The 18,949-nt window shown below is 41.5% G+C and overlaps 1 protein-coding gene across 5 annotated transcripts in view; it reads left to right on the plus strand.

Moving 5' to 3' along the window:
• The first annotated feature begins 11,288 nt into the window (after window positions 1–11,288).
• The window catches only part of HNRNPR (heterogeneous nuclear ribonucleoprotein R), a 32,298-nt gene continuing 24,637 nt past the window's right edge, over window positions 11,289–18,949 (plus strand). For 2 of the 5 annotated variants that reach the window (XM_027520685.1, XM_027520703.1), the window contains exons 1-4: window positions 11,289–11,404; window positions 14,521–14,686; window positions 16,942–17,060; window positions 17,607–17,714. In XM_027520685.1, the coding sequence (XP_027376486.1) occupies window positions 14,530–14,686; window positions 16,942–17,060; window positions 17,607–17,714 (384 nt within the window). In that variant the 5' untranslated portion in view covers window positions 11,289–11,404; window positions 14,521–14,529. Of the gene's footprint in view, window positions 11,405–14,517; window positions 14,687–16,941; window positions 17,061–17,606; window positions 17,715–18,949 lie in introns of all 5 variants that reach the window. The other 3 variants (XM_027520694.1, XM_027520725.1, XM_027520714.1) reach the window with 3 other exon arrangements.

Consider the following 18,949-nt stretch of genomic DNA (forward strand, 5'->3'; position numbering starts at 1 on the left):
CTCTGCACTTTCCCTGCACTTGCAGCACTCTCCAAGCTGCATCTCTTTCTCTCCACTCTTCTGGTCAACTTCTCATCCTTCAGGTCTCCATGCCTAGCTTGTTCCAGAGAACCTTTCCTGATCCCACAAGACTGAATCAGGTGTTCCTGTTCAGTGTTCCCTGGGTTTATTCCAGTCAAAGCACTTTATTCCTGTTTTGTAAATGACTGTTTACTTCTTTGTCTCCTCCACTAGATTTTTATATCCTCCAAGAAATCACTGTGTTTTGCTCACCATTGTATCTTCAGTCCCTAGCAAATGTTTGACTGAGAATAGGGAGGCAAAAAAACATGTCTTGGATAAATGAAAGGAGTTGATGTATCAATTTCATTCCCTTTAGCAGGACTGGTGACTTCACTTCTGATTTTTCACCACACAAGCCACTCATAAAAGAAAGTCTGTAGAAACGGGAGGTATTCTGTCATTGCATATCCGGGGGGGCCTCATGCAAGAGGAAAAAAGGTTCCCAGAGGCTATGTGATCCTCCCAAGGTAAAACGAGGATAAAATCACCTACTCTTGAAGCATCAGTATTTGATGAATCATTGTCATCTTTGGAGGGTTATCTAGGATTAGACATTATGGCAACTTTGGTAAAATGTTGCAAGGCAAGCTCTCAATACAGGGAGCTGGGGCAGGATTCTAAACTCCCGGCTGTACATTTGGCTATTGGTCAACCTCTGAATTCTCCAAGCTGATAATTCTCCAAGTTGAGCATTATAAACCAATAGTTGTTAATATTTTGAGGAGGATCCAGATTCCTTTAAGAATCTAATGAAAGTTTTGACTCTTTTGAGAGTTCTTTATATATTTTGGTTACTGGACTTCCCTGGTAGCTCAGGTGGTAAAGCGTTTGTCTACAATGTGGGAGACCTGGGTTCAATCCCTGGGTTGGGAAGATCCCCTGGAGAAGAAAATGGCAATCCACTCCAGTACTATTGCCTGGAAAATCCCATGGACAGAGGAGCCTGGTAGGCTACAGTCTATGGAGTCGCAAAGAGTTGGACACGACTGAGCGACTTCACTTTCCTTTATCAAATACATGATTTGCAAATATTTCTCCCAGTCTTTGACTTTTTATTACCTTAACAACGTCTTTCAAAGAACCAAAGTTTCACATTTTGATGAAGCCCTGTGTTCTAATAGGATTTTTACCCAAGATTTCCTTTTCTAAGTCTCCGTATTGATAGTTCTCAAGTTACAAGACTCAACCTTTGTTTTTTAGACGAGGGAGGAAAGAAGCACACTTTCTAGATTTCACTTTCACTTGGTTATATCCACTCTATTGGAATGTGGGTTTTAGCCCAAGAGAAGGCAATGGCAACCCACTCCAGTACTCTTGCCTGGAAAATCCCATGGATGGAGGAGCCTGGTAGGCTGCAGTCCATGGGGTCGCGAAGAGTTGGACACCACTGAGCGACTTCACTTTCACTTTTCACTTTCCTGCATTGGAGAAGGAAATGGCAACCCACTCCAATGTTCTTGCCTGGAGAATCCCAGGGACGGGGGAGCCTGGTGGGCTGCCATCTATGGGGTTGCAGAGAGTCAGATACGACTGAAGTGACTTAGCAGCAGCAGCAATACTGCCAATATACCAGAGCAACAGGGCCATCTTTCTGAGCCCTGTATGTTAAAGGGCCCTCCTCCAGTTGTACCTTTCCCCGTGGGAGCAGAGGAACATGACATCTAGAGCTCATACTCCTGCCTCCCCTTCTAGATCACCAACTTCAGTTGTCTAGGACCTTGGACTCCTTTTCCCCGACAGCCCACTTCAGGCCTCTTCCCCAAGTGTGTTCTCTTGAAGGCAAACCAAGCTCCATGTGTGTACCCATAGCCCTTGGTTTGGGAAGATGGACAGAGACTGGACTTGCAGCCACACAGGTGACCATGAGGGCCCTCCTGGAAGAGGACAAAGCCAGAATAGGAAGAGCAGGGGGGCAAGCTTTCATTTGTACTCTAGCTCAAGTCCTAGTCCCAACCTCCAGGCACACAGTTGTTTCCACCAGTGACCTATTAGGGGTCAGAACCTATGATATCCAGATTTCTGAGGTGAGTAATTTGTTGGATGGAGTGGATGTGAGTGCAACCCAGGCACACAAAGAGTAGAAATCTGGTCAGGGTACAAAGGATAGAAGTTAATTCATTTAATAAAAACTTGTTGAGCACCAACAGTATACTTGGTATAGGACTGAATGAGATGAAGGCTCTGCCCTTATTGAACTTGTCTTCTGTGGGGGAGACGGACAAAGGCATACATAACATCAGGTGATAACAAATGCAATAAATAAAAATAAGGGAAGTGGAGTGAAGAGGGACTGCTATTTTAGAGAAGATAGTCAAGATAGTCTAATGTCACTCTAAAGTGACATTAGAGCAGAATTCTGAAGGTGTCAGGATATCTGGAGGAAAGTATTCTAAGTTCTTAATTTACTAAAGAGCAAATGTGAGGGGCTGAAGCAGTGGTTGGCATGCTAGAGGAATAGCACCAGGTTGGGGTGGGTGGAGCTCAGTGAGGAAGAGGGCAAATGATGGGAGATAAAAACCATTTTTAGAGACTAGTCATGGAGTTCAAAGAACCTCTTAACATCCAAACACACTCACATGCCCAGCAGGTAGTTGAGAATATGAGTTCAGAGCTTAGGACCCAAAAGGGGCAGGAAGGTAAGTAGGCATAGTGATGGAGTTTCCCTGGTGGTCCAGTGGTCAAGAATCCACCTTGCAACGCAGGGGACACTGGTTCGATCTGTGGTCTGGGAAGATCTCACATTCCGTGGGGCAACTGAACCTGTGTGCCACAACCACTGAGCCTGGGGGTTGCAATTACTGAAGACTGCACGTTCTAGAGCCCATACTCCATAACAAGAGAAGCCACCGCAATTAGAAACCCATGTACCAAAGCTAGAGAGTAGCCCCTGCTCGACACAGCTACAGAAAGTCTGAGCACAGCAATGAAGACTCAGCACAGCCAAAAATAAATAATTTTTTTAAAATTAAAAAAAATGAGAATAGTGAGTATGGAAACGAATAGTGAAAACCATGCACGTGACTGGGGTGGCCTTGATAAGAGTGTGAGAACAGCATCAAAGATGGAATCCAGGGAGCACCCATATGCAATGATGGGCAGAGGAGAGGAGTATTACAGAACACACAGAGAATCAGGAGAGGAGCGTCACAGGGCAAAGGCCATACGTTCAAGATGTTCAAATGTAGTAGATATCTAGTGAGATACTCTATTTGAAACTCTTTGTAAATGTAAAAACTTTATGCAAACATATTATTATTAGTATTAATGATAATTTCAGAGCACTTTCCCGCTTATTCTAATGGATATTTTTTCCTATTTTTCTTTTTTAATTTTTTGGCTGTGCCATGCAGCCTGTAGGATCTTAGTTCCCCCACCAGGGATTGAACCCAAGCCCCGCTCCATTGGGAGCTTGGAGGCTTAATCACTGGACCACCAGGGAAGTCCCTCTAATGGATATTTTAACTTAAGGGTAATGAAACTTTAGCTATACACATTATTGTCTATTTGTAATCAATTCTTAATATTTTATTGCACTCTTAAAACAAAAGTTATACCTAGGGAGCAGGACTCACAATCCCTGTTGAATCTGATTTGTGTAACAGTATATTTAACTTGCATATTGGAATACGGGTAATAATACTTAGGATTCTACTGGATTCAGTTAAAAGCTTATAGTAACACTTCCTAGACGATTTGCCACATATAACTCTTCTGTCTGCTCATAGGGAAGCAGACAGATAATATCAGATAAAATAATCAGAAGTCAATGGACCAAATATTATGTTCAACAGTCTCCTAGAATTTGATTTCTTGAATTTAGGTGGAAGCTGCTACCACCGCCTTCCCAATCTCTTTACCAGCTGCAGAGTTCAGTGTCAGTGCAAAGATGCACCAAGGTCCTGGTGGTGACTCTCCAGGGAATTCTGCTGTGGCTAAGCAGAACAAATACGTTAAATTCCTCCAAAGACTGAGTGTTCATCACTCTAAAATTGGACCCAGCAATCCTAATTGGCCTTGAAATTTGATTCTTGCTATCTTGAGTTTGACTGAGGGAATGGAAAACTGGAAAGGAGAGCTCATTTTGCTATTTTTCCTTTTCACTTTTTCCATGTTCCCTCAACAAAACTCCAGGAAAGCAGAGAAATCATGAAAAAAAAAAAAGTACAAAAAAAGAATTTAAAAATCAGAGACTACCAGGAATTCCCAGGTGGTCCAGTAGTATGGATTCCATGCTTTCACTGCCCGTGTTCAATCCCTGGTCTGGGAACTAAGATCCCACAAGCCATGAAATATCACCAAAAGGAAAAAAAATCAGAGACTACCAACAACAAGTTTGGAAATATGAAGTCTTGGACGACCCAGAGGGAGGGTATGGGGAGGGAGGAGGGAGGAGGGCTCAGGATGGGGAACACAGGTATATCTGTGGCAGATTCATTTCGATATTTGGCAAAACTAATACAATATTGTAAAGTTTAAAAATAAAATAAAATTTAAAAAAAAGTGAAGATTTAACTTTATTGGTTTTGATTCAATGACTCAAACCAATTATGCTCTAGCTGTGTAGCATGATTCAGTCAGTCGCTCAGTCATGTCCGACTCTGCGACCCCATGAATCGCAGCACGCCAGGCCTCCCTGTCTATCACCAACTCCTGGAGTTCACGCAGACTCACGTCCATCGAGTCGGTGATGCCATCCAGCCATCTCATCCTCCGTCGTCCCCTTTTCCTCCTGCCCCCAATCCCTCCCAGCATCAGAGTCTTTTCCAATGAGTCAACTCTTCACATGAGGTGGCCAAAGTACTGGAGTTTCAGCTTTAGCATGATTACAAGACTGTAATCTGGACTTACATCATAGTTTGAGCCTCAGCTCTTACCTGGGAATTAGTTTTTTCATTTGCAAAAGGGAAATGATGCCTTTTGCTACTTGCCTCATATATTGTTGTGAGCATTAAATGAGATAGCATGGTAGGTGCTTTAAAACTGTTAACTAGTCTTGTGAAGTCTATATAGGTATAACCTCTATGGGAAATTTTCTAACAAAGCTACTCAAACGGCTGTTACTCCTCAATGTTGACATTTTGTGAGGCCACAATTTTGTTCTTTAATACTATTGTTCCTCAGAACGTGTTCAAATTGCACTGAGAAGCCAATCTGCAAAGGACATAGGAAAATGTTCTCATTATCTTATATCACAGTTTGCTTTTGGCTCTAAATAGTATTTTCTAACTTATTCATCATATTGGGGCTTCCCTGATGACTCCCAGTGGTAAAGAATCTATCTGCACTGCAAGAGACGTGGGTTCGACCCCTGGGTTGGAAAGATCCCCTAGAGAAGGAAATGGCAACCCAGTCTAATATTCTTGCCTGGGAAGTCCTATGGACAGAGGATCCTGTCAGGCTACAGTCCATGGGGTCACAAAAGAGGTGGATACTCAGCGAGTAAATAACGACAACAAATTCATCATATTGACAATGATGGTTCTTTTTCTTTTTTGGTTGTGCTGAGTAAAAACCAGGCGTGGGCTTTCTCTGGTTGCAGTGAGCAGGGCTTACTCTTAGTTGCAGTGCTCAGGCTTCATGCTGCAGTGGCTTCTCTTGTTGCAGAGCACAGGCTCTAGAGCATGGGCTAAGTAGTTGTGGTGCATGGGCTTTAGCTACTCTGTGGCATGTGGAATCTTCCCAGACCAGGGATTGAATCTGTGTCTCTTGCAGTGACAGGTGGATTCTTAACCGCTGAACCACCAAGGAAGCCAAATGATGGTGTGTGTGTGTGTGTGTGTGTGTGTGTTTGACTGGTAAAATATCCATCTCTACAAATGACGAGTCTGCCAACACTAGGACTTAAATCGAAAAAGAGCTTGATGAAGTAGCTCACACCTGTGTTTGAGTCTTAATTCACCTGTGTGGCTTTGAGCAAATGTTTTAACCTCTCTGAGCTTTGTTTCCTCAATAAAATGGAATGTTACCAGTCCTTAAGTTTTCGTGTGAGAATCAGCATCAGCATATATAAAGCACTCAATACACAGTAGTGTTAGTCAATCAGTCGTGTCTGACTCTGCGATCCCATGGGCTGGAGCCCGCCAGGCTTCTCTATGGAATTCTCCAGGCAACAATATTGGAGTGGGTAGCCATTTCCTTCTCCAGGGGACCTTCCCAACTCAGGGACTGAACCCAGGTCTCCTGCATTGCAGGGAGATTCTTTACTGTCTGCGCCACCAGGGAAGCCCCAATACATAGTAAGAGCTCCATAAATGGTAGTGATTACTGTTCAAAACACTGTTGTCACTAAGATGGAGAGACACTCTTCCTGTTTTAAAACAGTTGGATGAATTTGAGAATCGAAGGGAAGTCGATGGACCAGCTAGGATAATTTTCAAGAGAACACTGTTGCAAAAATGATAAAGCAGGCATGCAGTAAGATCTTGGAGTTAGTTGATTATAAGCTATTGCATGTCAGCTAGATGGCACTTTATTTTTTAAAAGAAGGGTAATCCTAGGAGGTATAAACGAGACACAATCTTTAGCTCTGGTCAGTCTTGATTGGAGCACTACCATTTTGGAAAGTGGCTTAAAATGATAATTATTAAAGTTTGATCGAGGAAATAAACAGTTCTATTTGACAGTGGGAGAATTCCAGGTAGAACTGAAGTTTTCTAACTAGTTTTTTCTAACTTATTCATCATATTGGGGCTTCCCTGAGTAGACACCTCTTGGCACCTAAATGTTAACAAGGGTTGGTTGTTGATATCCTTTCCACTAACATTCTATACATGGTATTTCTTCATTTTCCATTTTTCTCTCCTCATTCTTACTTTCTATATTATTTCTTTTTCCTTTCCCCTAGGTGTGACCTTGAACTGTGGCTGAGTTGGCTTAATCTCATTAGTAGCAAGTGAAGGCATTTTTGAAGAGGCTGAATTGATGTAATCTTGTTTGGAGTCTGAGGAATAGACTACTTCCTTTAGAATCATGAAAGGGACAAGTAAGACAAAGATTAATCTAAGGATCCAATAAAAAGGTTTGATAATTTTAAACATTCATTGCTACTTCAGGTTGTAAGTAGTAAAAGTCAAAGCTTCAATTTGAGTATTCTGGTGCTCTGTAATTGTTTAAAGAAGCAAAAGCATGTTGTTCATTGACATACCAGTTAGACCACAGATTTGTTCTGTGACAGGGAAGAGCTGTGGACTGGTTTAGCTGTGCTGTGTTGCCTCATCTTAAAAAGGTTAGAAATATAGCTGGAGCGCTCCCTAGCAATTCATTTTATTGTATTTATTTGTATACTTGCCTTGCCTTGTCAACTGGAATGTAAGCATGTAGAGGACAGCAATTGTGGTTATATTTCGGACTTCCACACAGTGATTTATACGTAGAGGGCACACAACAAATATTTGTGTAATATCACATTCATGAATACACACACACACATACAATTTTTTTTTAAATGCAAAGTTCAGATGCCCATATTTCCCAAATTTAAAAAAACCAAGATACATGGTCTGAAAAGGTGGAGTATACTTAGGACCATACAGGTGAGTATTTGACCTCAGAAAATACTGGATGATAGAATCACTTTACTTACAGTATTCAGTCCAGGAGTTTTCATTCTATGTTAAATGGAGAAGGGTCTCTGACTGGAATTCACTGGTACTTCAACTTGAAAGAAAAAAAAAATAACTATTTTCGTTAATATACTGTTGAAATTAAGCATTTTCCCCCACTGTGAATACAGGAAACAAACCACAGTTAGCGGTAACTTTCACTCTGTCACCAATAGGAATAACAGATACTTTCATATTTCATTCCAGTTGTGGGATTTCTTGAAATACCTTCTTTTTGCTTTAAAATTTCAGTAGTTTATCTTGCTGCAAGATCTTGATGTTTAAAGAAAAAGATTCAGTTCAGTTCAGTCGCTCAGTTGTGTCCGACTCTTTGCGACCCCATGAATTGCAGCACGCCAGGCCTCCCTGTCCATCACCAACTCCCGGAGTTTACCCAAACTCATGTCCATCCAGCCATCTCATCCTCTGTCGTCCCCTTCTCCTCCTGCCCCCAATCCCTCCCAGCATCAGGGTCTTTTCCAATGAGTCAACTCTTCGTGTGAGGTGGCCAAAGTACTGGAGTTTCAACTTTAGCATCAGTCCTTCCAATGAACACCCAGGACTGATCTCCTTTAGAATGGACTGGTTGGATCTCCTTGCAGTCCAAGGGACTCTCAAGAGTCTTCTCCAACACCACAGTTCAAAAGCATCAATTCTTCGGCGCTCAGCTTTCTTCACAGTCCAACTCTCACATCCATACATGACCACTGGAAAAACCATAGCCTTGACTAGACGGACTTTGTTGGCAAAGTAATGTCTCTGCTTTTGAATATGCTATCTAGTTGGTCATAACTTTCCTTCCAAGGAGTAAGCGTCTTTTAATTTCATGGCTGCAGTCACCATCTGCAGTGATTTTGGAGCCCCAGAAATAAAGTCTGCCACTGTTTCCACTGTTTCCCCATCTATTTCCCATGAAGTGATGGGACCAGATGCCATGATCTTCGTTTTCTGAATGTTGAGCTTTAAGCCAACTTTTTCACTCTCCTCTTTCACTTTCATCAAGAGGCTTTTTACTATATCACAAATGTCTTAAATATGTATTTCCTCATTGCATTTCAACATAAAATTTCTTTTATAATGCGATGTATTTTACTTTGCTCATTTAAAAACGCAAAAGATCCATAGTTTTACCAGACTGTCAAATGGCACAAAATAGGTTAAGAACCCTCGAGCTAGACGCAGATTTATGTGATGCTAATAAAGTTTAAACTTCAAAGTCCCTTTACCATGCCCTTCCAGACTCTGTTCCTAAATTTGTATTCATCATTTTATATTTTTTTTCTTAAGGATCCTAGCATATACATTTTAATTTACATTATAAAATTATTTATAATTTATATACAAAATTATATTATATATTATAAAATTACATAATTACAAAATTAATCATTTCAAATTATAAAATTAGCATTTTAATTTGCATTATAATTTGAATGAAATGGCCTTCCCTGGTAGCTTAGCTGGTTAAAGAGTCTGCCTGCAACGCAGGACGGAGAAGGCAATGGCACCCCACTCCAGTACTCTTGCCTGGAAAATTCCATGGATGGAGGAGCCTGGTAGGCTGCAGTTCATGGGGTCTCAAAGAGTGGGACACGACTGAGCGACTTCACTTTCACTTTTCACTTTCCTGCATTGGAGAAGGAAATGGCAACCCACTCCAGTGTTCTTGCCTGGAGAATCCCAGGGATGGGGAGCCTAGTGGGCTGCCGTCTATGGGGTCGCACAGAGTCGGACACGACTGAAGTGACTTAGCAGCAGCAGCAGCAACGCACAAGACCCTGGTTCGATTCTTGGGCTGGGAAGATCCCCTGGAGGAGGGCATGGCAATCCACTCCAGTATTCTTGCCTGGAGAATCCCCATGGACTGTATAGCCCGCCAGGCTTCTCTGTCCATGGGGTTGCAAAGAGTTGGACACGACTGAGCAATTAAGCACAAAAGATGCTTGCTCCTTGGAAGAAAAGCTATGACAAACCTAGACAGTGTATTATAAAGCCGAGACATCACTTTGCTGACAGAGATGTCTACAGTCAAAGCTCTGGTTTTTCCAGTAGTCATGTATGGATGTGAGAGCTGAACCGTAAAGAAGGTTGAGCACTGAAGAACTGACGCTTTTGCAACGTGGTGCTGGAGAAGACTTGAGAGTCCCTTGGACAGCAAGGAGATCCAACCAGTCAATCCTAAAGGAAATCAACCCTGAATATTCATCGGAAGGACTGATGCTGAAGCTCCAACATTTTGGCCACCTGATGCGAAGAACCCATTCTTTGGAAAAGACCCTGATGTTTAGTAACAGTGAAGGCAGGAGAAGGGGGCAACAGAGGATGAGATGGTTGGATGGCCCCACGGACTCAATGTATACGAGTCTGAGCAAATTCGGGGAGATGGTGGAGAGGGAAGCCTGGCTGTGTTGTAGTCCACGGGGTACACAAACAGTCGGACACGGCTTAGCTACTAAACAATAGAATTATTTGCATAAATTTCACACCCCAGGCTGCAAAAGTTGGGTTCTCCATGACGTTCAGCCCAGTACCAAATGCATAGGTTTTCAACAGCTAATTTTTGGTTGATAGTTTCCAGGAAATTTAAATTATCCTTTAAGTGTATCTGGAAATTTTTCAGGCCACTGCTTGGCTGCCTTTTCGCCTGGAGAGGGACAGGGCATTGGAGATGGGGAAAGAAGGGCCGTGGGATGAGAGAGATTCGGACTAAGGCGAGGAACAGGGGACAAACCAGTAGGGGTGGAGGGTGAGAAACGTTTAGGAAAAACGGGATTTAGCCTCCTTTGGGAATTAGCTCTTTTCCTTGCACGGTTCCTTTGGCTTCGTAGATGCATACACCTGCCCAATGTTCTTTTGTGAATATGAATTAGCTCCAAACCCCACGCAGAAAGGTCTCAACTCTGTCATTTGTAGCTAACATGAGTAATGTTAGCTTGAGTAAATGCCCACTTGAGCGATTTCCCTCACATCCTGCGCTGCTCCCAACCATGTGTGGAAGGGAGCCAAGGAGGGAGTTTTCTGAGTGCTCCAAGGGATGATTTTTCTCCGCGAAGAAATTCTCCAGCAAAACACACGAGCCAAACTCCTACAGCGTGCTCTAACTGGAGCAGAGAACGACCTAGAGCAGGCCCGGCCGCGTGGCGGTGGGCGTGTCCGGGGCGAACGCGGTGGCGGCGGCTGCTCCAGGGAGGCGGATTACCGGCGCTAAAGCGCCGGTGAAGGAGCGTAAGGGCCCGGCGGCGGATGGAGCCGATGCGGGTCGTAGGGGGCGGGGTTCCGGGGGCGGCCTCGCGCGGGCGGCCGACTAGAAGGGACGGGGGAGGGGGCGGGCCTCGGCCACTCTGGGCCTGCGGCCCCACAGCCTCGCCTACCACTCACGGCTTCACCACAGACCCCTTTGTGTTCCTGCCCCCGCCCCGGAGGCGCCCCAGCCGGCGGCGCTGAATTTCCTCATTGGCTCAGCCGACGGCTTCCGCGATTGGCTTCTGAGCTGTCCGGCGTGGGGCGCCTCTTCTCGCTGCTATTGGTTGTCTGGGCTGCTCGTCAGACCGCCGCGCGAGGTGATTGCCCAGCCGCTCAGAGTCCCTGGAAGCAGTTCCGGGAAACCCCGCGTGCTGCCGGGATCGCGTCTCCGTCCGTGACGGGGGGGGAGGGGGTGGTGCGCGCGCCATTTCTAGTCGTTTTCAAAGCGCCTCGCGCTGGTTCTCACGGGCCCGGCCACCGGCCCCAGCTCTGTCCTGGTGAGTCTCGCGCCGGCCCGCGGGGGGAGGGGCCGGGAGCCCCGATCCGACCCTACCGGGCCCGGCCCGGGCTCGGCGCCTGCTCCCCAGTGTCGTTTTCGCTACGAGGCCCCCGGGGTGGGGGTGGGGATGGGCTGGGGGCGGCTTCGGCCTCGTCCGGCGGCTCAGCGGAGGGCCTAGCAGCCGCAGAGGCGCTTCCTCGCCCTCGCTCATCCTCCACGCTCCCTCCGCTACCCGCCGCCTCCCCTCCAAGCCCAGGCCCGAGGTCCGGCCCGCTGGGCGCCCTCCGCGCGGCCTGCCGGGTCCGCCGCGCTTTTCCCGCCTCCGCCCGACGCTCCACGCGGCCGAGTCGGCCGCTTTCAGTCCCCGCTTTAGATAGACCCTATCGCCTCTCCCTGCCGGAGCCCCGCCTTGCTCCCCGTCTCAGCCGGCCTAGCCGCGCGTGGGGTTTGTTGATGGTCAGGACCGGCATGGGCTGGGGTGGGCTGAGGGCGGGATGCCAACCCGGGCGAGCCGAGCCGGGAGAAAACTTTTGTGTGAAGCAGAGGCCGAGAGGCCGGTGTGTGTAGGAAAAAGCCTCCGTTTCCCCTCCCCAGCCGCCCCCCACCCCCAGTTCTGCATGCTGCAAGTCGAGATTTGAAGGAAAAAATGACTACTAGAGGCCATGAAACTTAGGCTTCGAGCGGCGCCTAAGATACCGAAGTCTAAATGTCATAGGCGCACTCTTTTGGAAAGGCGATTCTCTTTTTCTTCTGCGATAGAAACCGTATTGCCAAAATTTTAAGACTCGAAGAAGCCACGGGGATCTTGAAGAGTTCAGCCCCTTCCACACTACCTGTTTCAGATTTTTTGCTGTCCTCCGGAGTCTAAATTTATGTCTCATGAGTCAGTCGTAGGATAAGGGCTTGACACTCCTAAGCCATGAGAGAACCGTTAGTTTTCATTTCATTGAATCTTTGAAAGCCGGTCTCTTAAAATGAGAAGAATTTTCACGAGATGTTCAGGAAAAAAAAAAAAAGTCAGGGAGGGGCTAGTGCCAGATTTCCCAAATCTCCCAGCAACCCTGATTTTAAATTTCTCCGTTTTGCAAAAAAAGTTTAGATCAAATAACATCAATCACATTAGTATATTTGCTGCATCCAGAAATATGGTTTGGCTGTGTGGCATTGAATTGACACGAGTTTTAAATGGTCTCATATGACATGAAAGTCTTTTTTTAAAATGAGCACATTATATTTGGTTTGAAGAGAGCTTTTTCCTTGATCTGGAAGGTTTTATTTTCTGGACTCCCTTAATAGTTGTACTTTTTTGTTAAAGTTTACAGACATTTTTTGAAAATTTCAACCAATTTCAGAATCAACTTGTAGAGAGCCTTTACAATGAATGGTAGTCATAAATATTTCTGTCTTGTACTTAATACACAACTTGTCTTTTGGCTTTACACATACTTTAAAAAAATACCACCTTAACAGATTTTCATTGAACTTTTCTGTTAAAAATTTGCTTTCTTTCCGTGATTGATAGTATTCCCAGGTGCATACCGCAAGGGTCTTGTGATACTGAGAACTTTTTGAGTTCTAGTGATCTATCTTATGGTCGTATTTGAGGGTGGGCGAGCCTGGAAAACAACTGTATGTTCCCAAAAATATTTTGGACTTGAATGCATCTTTATAGAAGTAGGTTGTACTAATCAGTAAACTATTCATCTTGCACTATAAGTAGTTTCTTTATCAAAAATGCCAGTTTTGACCGTTTTTGTCAGTTCATCAGAATTTGAGTTTTGCCTTGAGAAACATTTATCCACCCAGAGATTAACCACGGAGTCTGCCTCTATATAGACATTAGTGGGTTACTAAGTCTTAATGTTTTGTAATCATAAGAAGTTATAATACTGTTTATCTCATTTTCAGAGTAACAGTTTGTGCATTTTCCTCTCTTCCTGCTTTGTATTACCTGCTTCTCAGTCTTCCTTTTTCATTAACTTCAACTAAATATCAGTGGACTTTGAAGTTGTTTTAGGTCAGAAAAACTGCACCTGGTGCGTTTGCACAGTGTTTTGATAAGCAGTCTGGAAGTGTGGTTATCTTATGTATGGCTTTTAGTGCTTTTTAGGAAACTTGTATTTTCTTTATAGCTGTCTAGGTATCTTCAGTTTCATCAGGAAAAGTAGGCTTTTCCTTGAAATCCACCTTCATGTCTTTTATTTCAGTATTTGTTGCAATGTCTTTATTCTGCTGCTTATGATCTTCATCACATTATAATTTCACCACAGACAAATGCACTTTAATTCCCTATCTTTTGAGGAGCTAGTATAGAGACTGGCCTTGTATGGTTTTATTATTTAATCTCTCTTCAGGGATTTGATCCATTTCAGCATTACATAAAAGTTGAATACCCAAAATGATTTGGGTAGGTAAATCTGAGACATCTGACCTAAGTTTAAAAAGAAGCAACCTTAACTATAGCTCACTTTTTATTTTATGTGGACTTCAAGCAATCATTAGCTTTTAAACCTGGTCATTTTTTCTTTTAAATCTGTGAATGGGAATAGCAAATTAATTTTAGAACAAAAATTAATGTCAAGCTGTGTTTTTTAAGTTAGGTGGAGAAAACCCAAACCAGCAGCATGTTGAACTAGAGACAACAGGGCCTTTATTTCACACCTATGTTGGATTTGAAGCAGAGCTAGTAAAGTTTGAAAGTCCTTGAACCTTAAGTTGTCTGTGGGTGTTCATTCTGTTTTTAAATCAGACTTTTTAAAGTGTTTAAGAATTGAGAGCTGAGGGGCTTTTTAGGGTTTTGTGGTGATGTGTTGATAAGCTCATCAGGACACAACTGCTGCTTTTGTTAATTAGTGATTCTACCTTAAATAAATTCAAGCTTTTATCTAACCTAGTGTACATGAAGTTCCTTAAAGATGCAACACTTCCATGTACATTTCCCATGGTTTTACAGAATTATCTCAAATTTAGGTCAGATACATCAGAAAAGCCATCAAATAATATTTTGATAGAGGTTATTAGCAGCATGTATACAAATTAGATAAATCATGCATTGTCCTACAAACTAGTTATTTCTGGCTTAATGTAATATAGCTCCTGAATTTTTTCCAGCAGCATAATAAAATGGCTAATCAGGTGAATGGTAATGCGGTACAGTTAAAAGAAGAGGAAGAGCCAATGGATACTTCCAGTGTAAATCACACAGAGCACTACAAGACACTGATAGAGGCAGGCCTCCCTCAGAAGGTGGCAGAGAGACTTGATGAAATATTTCAGACAGGTATAATATACGTTTCTTGTTTCTGACTGGTTATGAAAGTGAGGGCAAACCACTTTGAATTTTACAGATTTTTTTAAGGTTAAATATTACTTATTGTTTCTGATCTATGTAGAGCCGAATGTTACTTTCCCTTCATTGAGGGCATATTGGGTTTGAGTTTGATATTCTTATTTCATTATTTTGAAGCCTTAGTGTTGAATATGCAGTCTGAGTTGTTTCAGAACAGTACATCAATTTGTCTTAGATTTACCATCAATTTAAAATGTGTTTCAGCATATCAAATTTTACATTTTTTTCTTAATCTAAATCAGTCGTCATTTTGCTTTTACTTTTCTACCTTTAGCTTCTTAAAGTGATTGTTAAAATAGCTTAGGTCTTATTAGGTGGCATAAAAGAGGACTAGTTTAGATGGTATTGTCTGCAACGATAATAAAATGTCAGACTCCTTGAGAGTTTGTGGCCTGTCCAGTTTGTGACAGACAGAGATCTACAACTCTCAGTAATTTGGAAGTGTTTGGTTTGTAACAGCTGTGTTTTTTTTTTTTTAATCTAGAATCCCATGGTTAAGTGCTTAAGCAAATTTGAACATTTTAATATGGTGGTTGTAAGTGGTTTGAGGTTCTAAAGAGGGAGAGAAATATGTATACCATTAGAGAGCATTGTTCATAAATAAATATGTCCTCCCCCTTTGGGGCCATTAGATGGAAACGTTCTTCCTCTGTGTTTTGTGTGCCTGTCCAGATTCTGGGAGAGAAAATGGAATTGTCTCACAAACTGTGTCTTAAGTACTGTAGTAACAAATACCTGTTTTTTTGTCCTTATTTATTTATTTATTTTTAAATCCGAGAAGCTCAAGCTAAAGCTCATTTAGACACTAAAATGACTTCTCAGACTGACTCCTGGGTGATGGTCCCTCTGAAAATCAGTGCTCAGAAACTTTCTCTGATGTTCTGCCATAGAGAATTGGCAGTGATCTGCTTAGAGATGCTCTCTTGTAGAGTGTTTTGTTATTGATAAGAGGTTGATGGCTTGGGTGTAGGGTTGGATTGACAGAATGGATTGATGGGTATCTCTGAGTTGTGACTTTGGGTGGTGATATGGAATAGTCAAGTAAGGAAATGCCAGTTATTTTGGCATGCTCATTTTGAGCTCTTAAATCATGGCATCTTTTTTTTTTTTTTTTTTTTAAGTAACTTTGCAAGTGATATTATGGAATAAAGTTCTTTTTGCTTTACCAAAATGGAGTCACTTTTGATGTTAGTTCATATGGACTTGGGGCTTTTAATCTGCCAAATATTTCCATTTTACTTTGGATCAATTCTGAAATATATTCAGAAATATAAAATTTAACAGACTTAAATTATATTTAAACATAGTAGATGTTCTGTGTGCAGTTAAATATACTATATGTATATATAGAATGCAGTGCATATATTTTCTATATACTTTGCTTGTGAGTCCATAGTAAAGTCCTTTTAATGCCATTTGAAAAAAAAAAATTGTCATTGTTGACAGTGTTGTTAACGCTACAGCATCTTTTAAAATCTCAGAGTGACACTTGTGAAGAACAAAAAATGTCTTAAAATGTGACTTTTCAGAATTGATTAATCAAGCTGCACTTGCATTTATAGGAAAAATTTAAAATTTAATGTAAAATATGCCTTTCCACATTCTGACTGCAGCAAAGTAGATGCTCAAAACAAATGAAATTTCATTTTATCTTTGGTGCTAAGGAGGGAAAGCCTTTGACACTTTTTGAAGAGTGGGAAGAATTATTTAGCAAAAATAATTCATTTTTTCCCCCACTTCTTGGGTGGTTAGCAACAACTCCAGCAGTCCATATAATTTGCAGGTTGATTCTTGGGAAATACAGTGTTTTTTTGTTTTTTTTTTTAACCACTCTAACATAATCAGAACTTACTATTTTAATGCTTAATCTGTAGTACAGTGTGTATGTACATCAGATTTAACTTCCAAGATTTAAACATTTTGGAGAGTGGGAAATGGGGTTAGAATTTTTGTGTGAAATGTGGGGATTGAAATTTATGTTTATAGGTATTAACATTGTGTCTTTTGTTTTCATATTTGTACTCTTGATCTTTCTATATAGTATTTGTATAGCTGACCTATATGCGTATAGTTGAATGAAAATGTAGTTAGTATTGAATAGAGCAATTCTTGATGAACATTGATAGCACAGTTTAGACTATCCTCTTTGTTGCAATAATGTTACCCGTTTTCAATTTAATTTTTAGGATTGGTAGCTTATGTCGATCTTGATGAAAGAGCAATTGATGCTCTCAGGGAATTTAATGAAGAAGGAGCTCTGTCTGTACTACAGCAGTTCAAGGAAAGTGACTTATCACATGTTCAGGTAAGGACATTATCCAGAAAAGTCTTTGAACAACTAATGATCTGAAATTATTTTACTATTACTTTTTTTCTGTGGATAAGTGGTATTTTTTATTTGTGACTACTACTGCTTCTTTAAAAAAAAGTTAGCGTAAAAAAATCTACATGGCAAAAAGTTTTCAGAAACACAAGTGTAAAGTAAAAGTCTCCCACTTCTTGTGACGTTTTTAGATTATGTGAAACTGTTTTGTTATCTTGGAGGAAAATAGATAGGAGGAATAGTTTCAGGACATCTGGCAAAAATAGCCCAGATACATTTAAACATCAGCAAATGGAAGACTATTTTGCCAGTGCTGAGGGTAAGCTCCCCAGAGGTCTTCTGTGTCTTAAGTGCTGTCAGTTCCAGTCTCTGGCACATAGCAACCACTCATCAAGTATTTGTTGAGTTAATAAATGAGTAAATATTTTGTTTAAATTCTGTTCTTTTGAAATTTAAATTTAATTGTATATTTGACCCTTCAACAATTCCTGGTAATTCTTTTTTATTGAATTACTTGGCTGTTTCTAGAACAAAAGTGCATTTTTATGTGGAGTTATGAAGACCTACAGGCAAAGGGAGAAACAGGGGAGCAAGGTGCAAGAGTCCACGAAGGGACCTGATGAAGCAAAGATCAAGGTAAAACTTGACTTGGGTAGTTGTAATGAAATTAAATGTAATCATGAGATCAGATGCTCTAGAAATATTTATGTCTTTGGATGGGTCAGGTCTTGGTGGTCCACGAGGGATCTTCCTTGCAGGATGTGGGGTCTTACGTTGCGGCGCACGTGCTTCTCCGCAGTTGCAGTGCTCTGACATAGAGTGCATAATGCCTGGAGTGTAGGGGGATCAGTATAACTGTGAGCCATTATTGTTACTGTTGTTATTATTTAGATAAACTGAAAGGAAAATACAGGGCTTTTACTAAAAGACTAGTGAACCTCATATTTAGTTAAATGGATATTGGTGTTTTGCTGTAGTGATAGACTTTTCAATTTGAAATAATGTTGAAGTTTGTACAATTCTATCATGTTTTAGACAAGAACTACAACTTACAGTTTTTATTCCTTTGTACCTTTTTTTCCTCATGTGGGAAATGGCACACTCCCATTCTTATATCTTAAATAATAGGTGAGAACTTTATTTGCTATAATGGTTATTTTTTTTTTTAAACTTACTGCTGTTCATAGAATAGGTCTATGTTATTTCCCTAAAACTGGCTATCTGCTCTTGAGAAGGTGCATATTGTATATGTAATATGTGTATACTACATATTATACAAGTAATGGATAATATACATGTTTTGTGTCAATGGTAGAAGAATGGAGGATCTAAGATAACTGCTATCTCAGGGTTATCCAGCGATATTTTTTAAAACTTGAATTTGATGTCATCTAAAGTTTCTTGTTGCTCTAACATTCTGTGGTTTTTAAAAACCTGGAGTGTAAAATCCTGCCATTCCTAGATGGATCGCCTTTCTTTTTTCCATTGTGTCCTTGTTCTGTAGGCCTTTCATATGAACACAAACCCTTAAGGGCAGGGACAGTATCTTCTTTTCTATGATTCCTCTTAATACCTCATATAGTGTTGTGAGGAAGGTTGGAAATCAGGAAACAGTTTATTTTTTGAAACCTGAGAGTATATTCATTTGGTAATTGCCAAGTATTTTGAGTCTGTGCTATATGAGAAATGGTCTGGTTCTTATGAAGCTTCTGGTGTAGGAGTACAAAACAACAGGATCAAACAAAATAAAATTGAAATGATTTGAGTACAATAGAAAGTCAGAATAGGATGATGTGAGAAACAGTAAATGAAAGAAGCTGCCTAAAAGAGCTAGGACTTGTGAGTTCTTCCTGTTTTTAAGGATAGAGAAC

The sequence above is a fragment of the Bos indicus x Bos taurus genome, chromosome 2, assembly GCF_003369695.1.
Source record: "Bos indicus x Bos taurus breed Angus x Brahman F1 hybrid chromosome 2, Bos_hybrid_MaternalHap_v2.0, whole genome shotgun sequence".
NCBI lineage: Eukaryota > Metazoa > Chordata > Mammalia > Artiodactyla > Bovidae > Bos > Bos indicus x Bos taurus.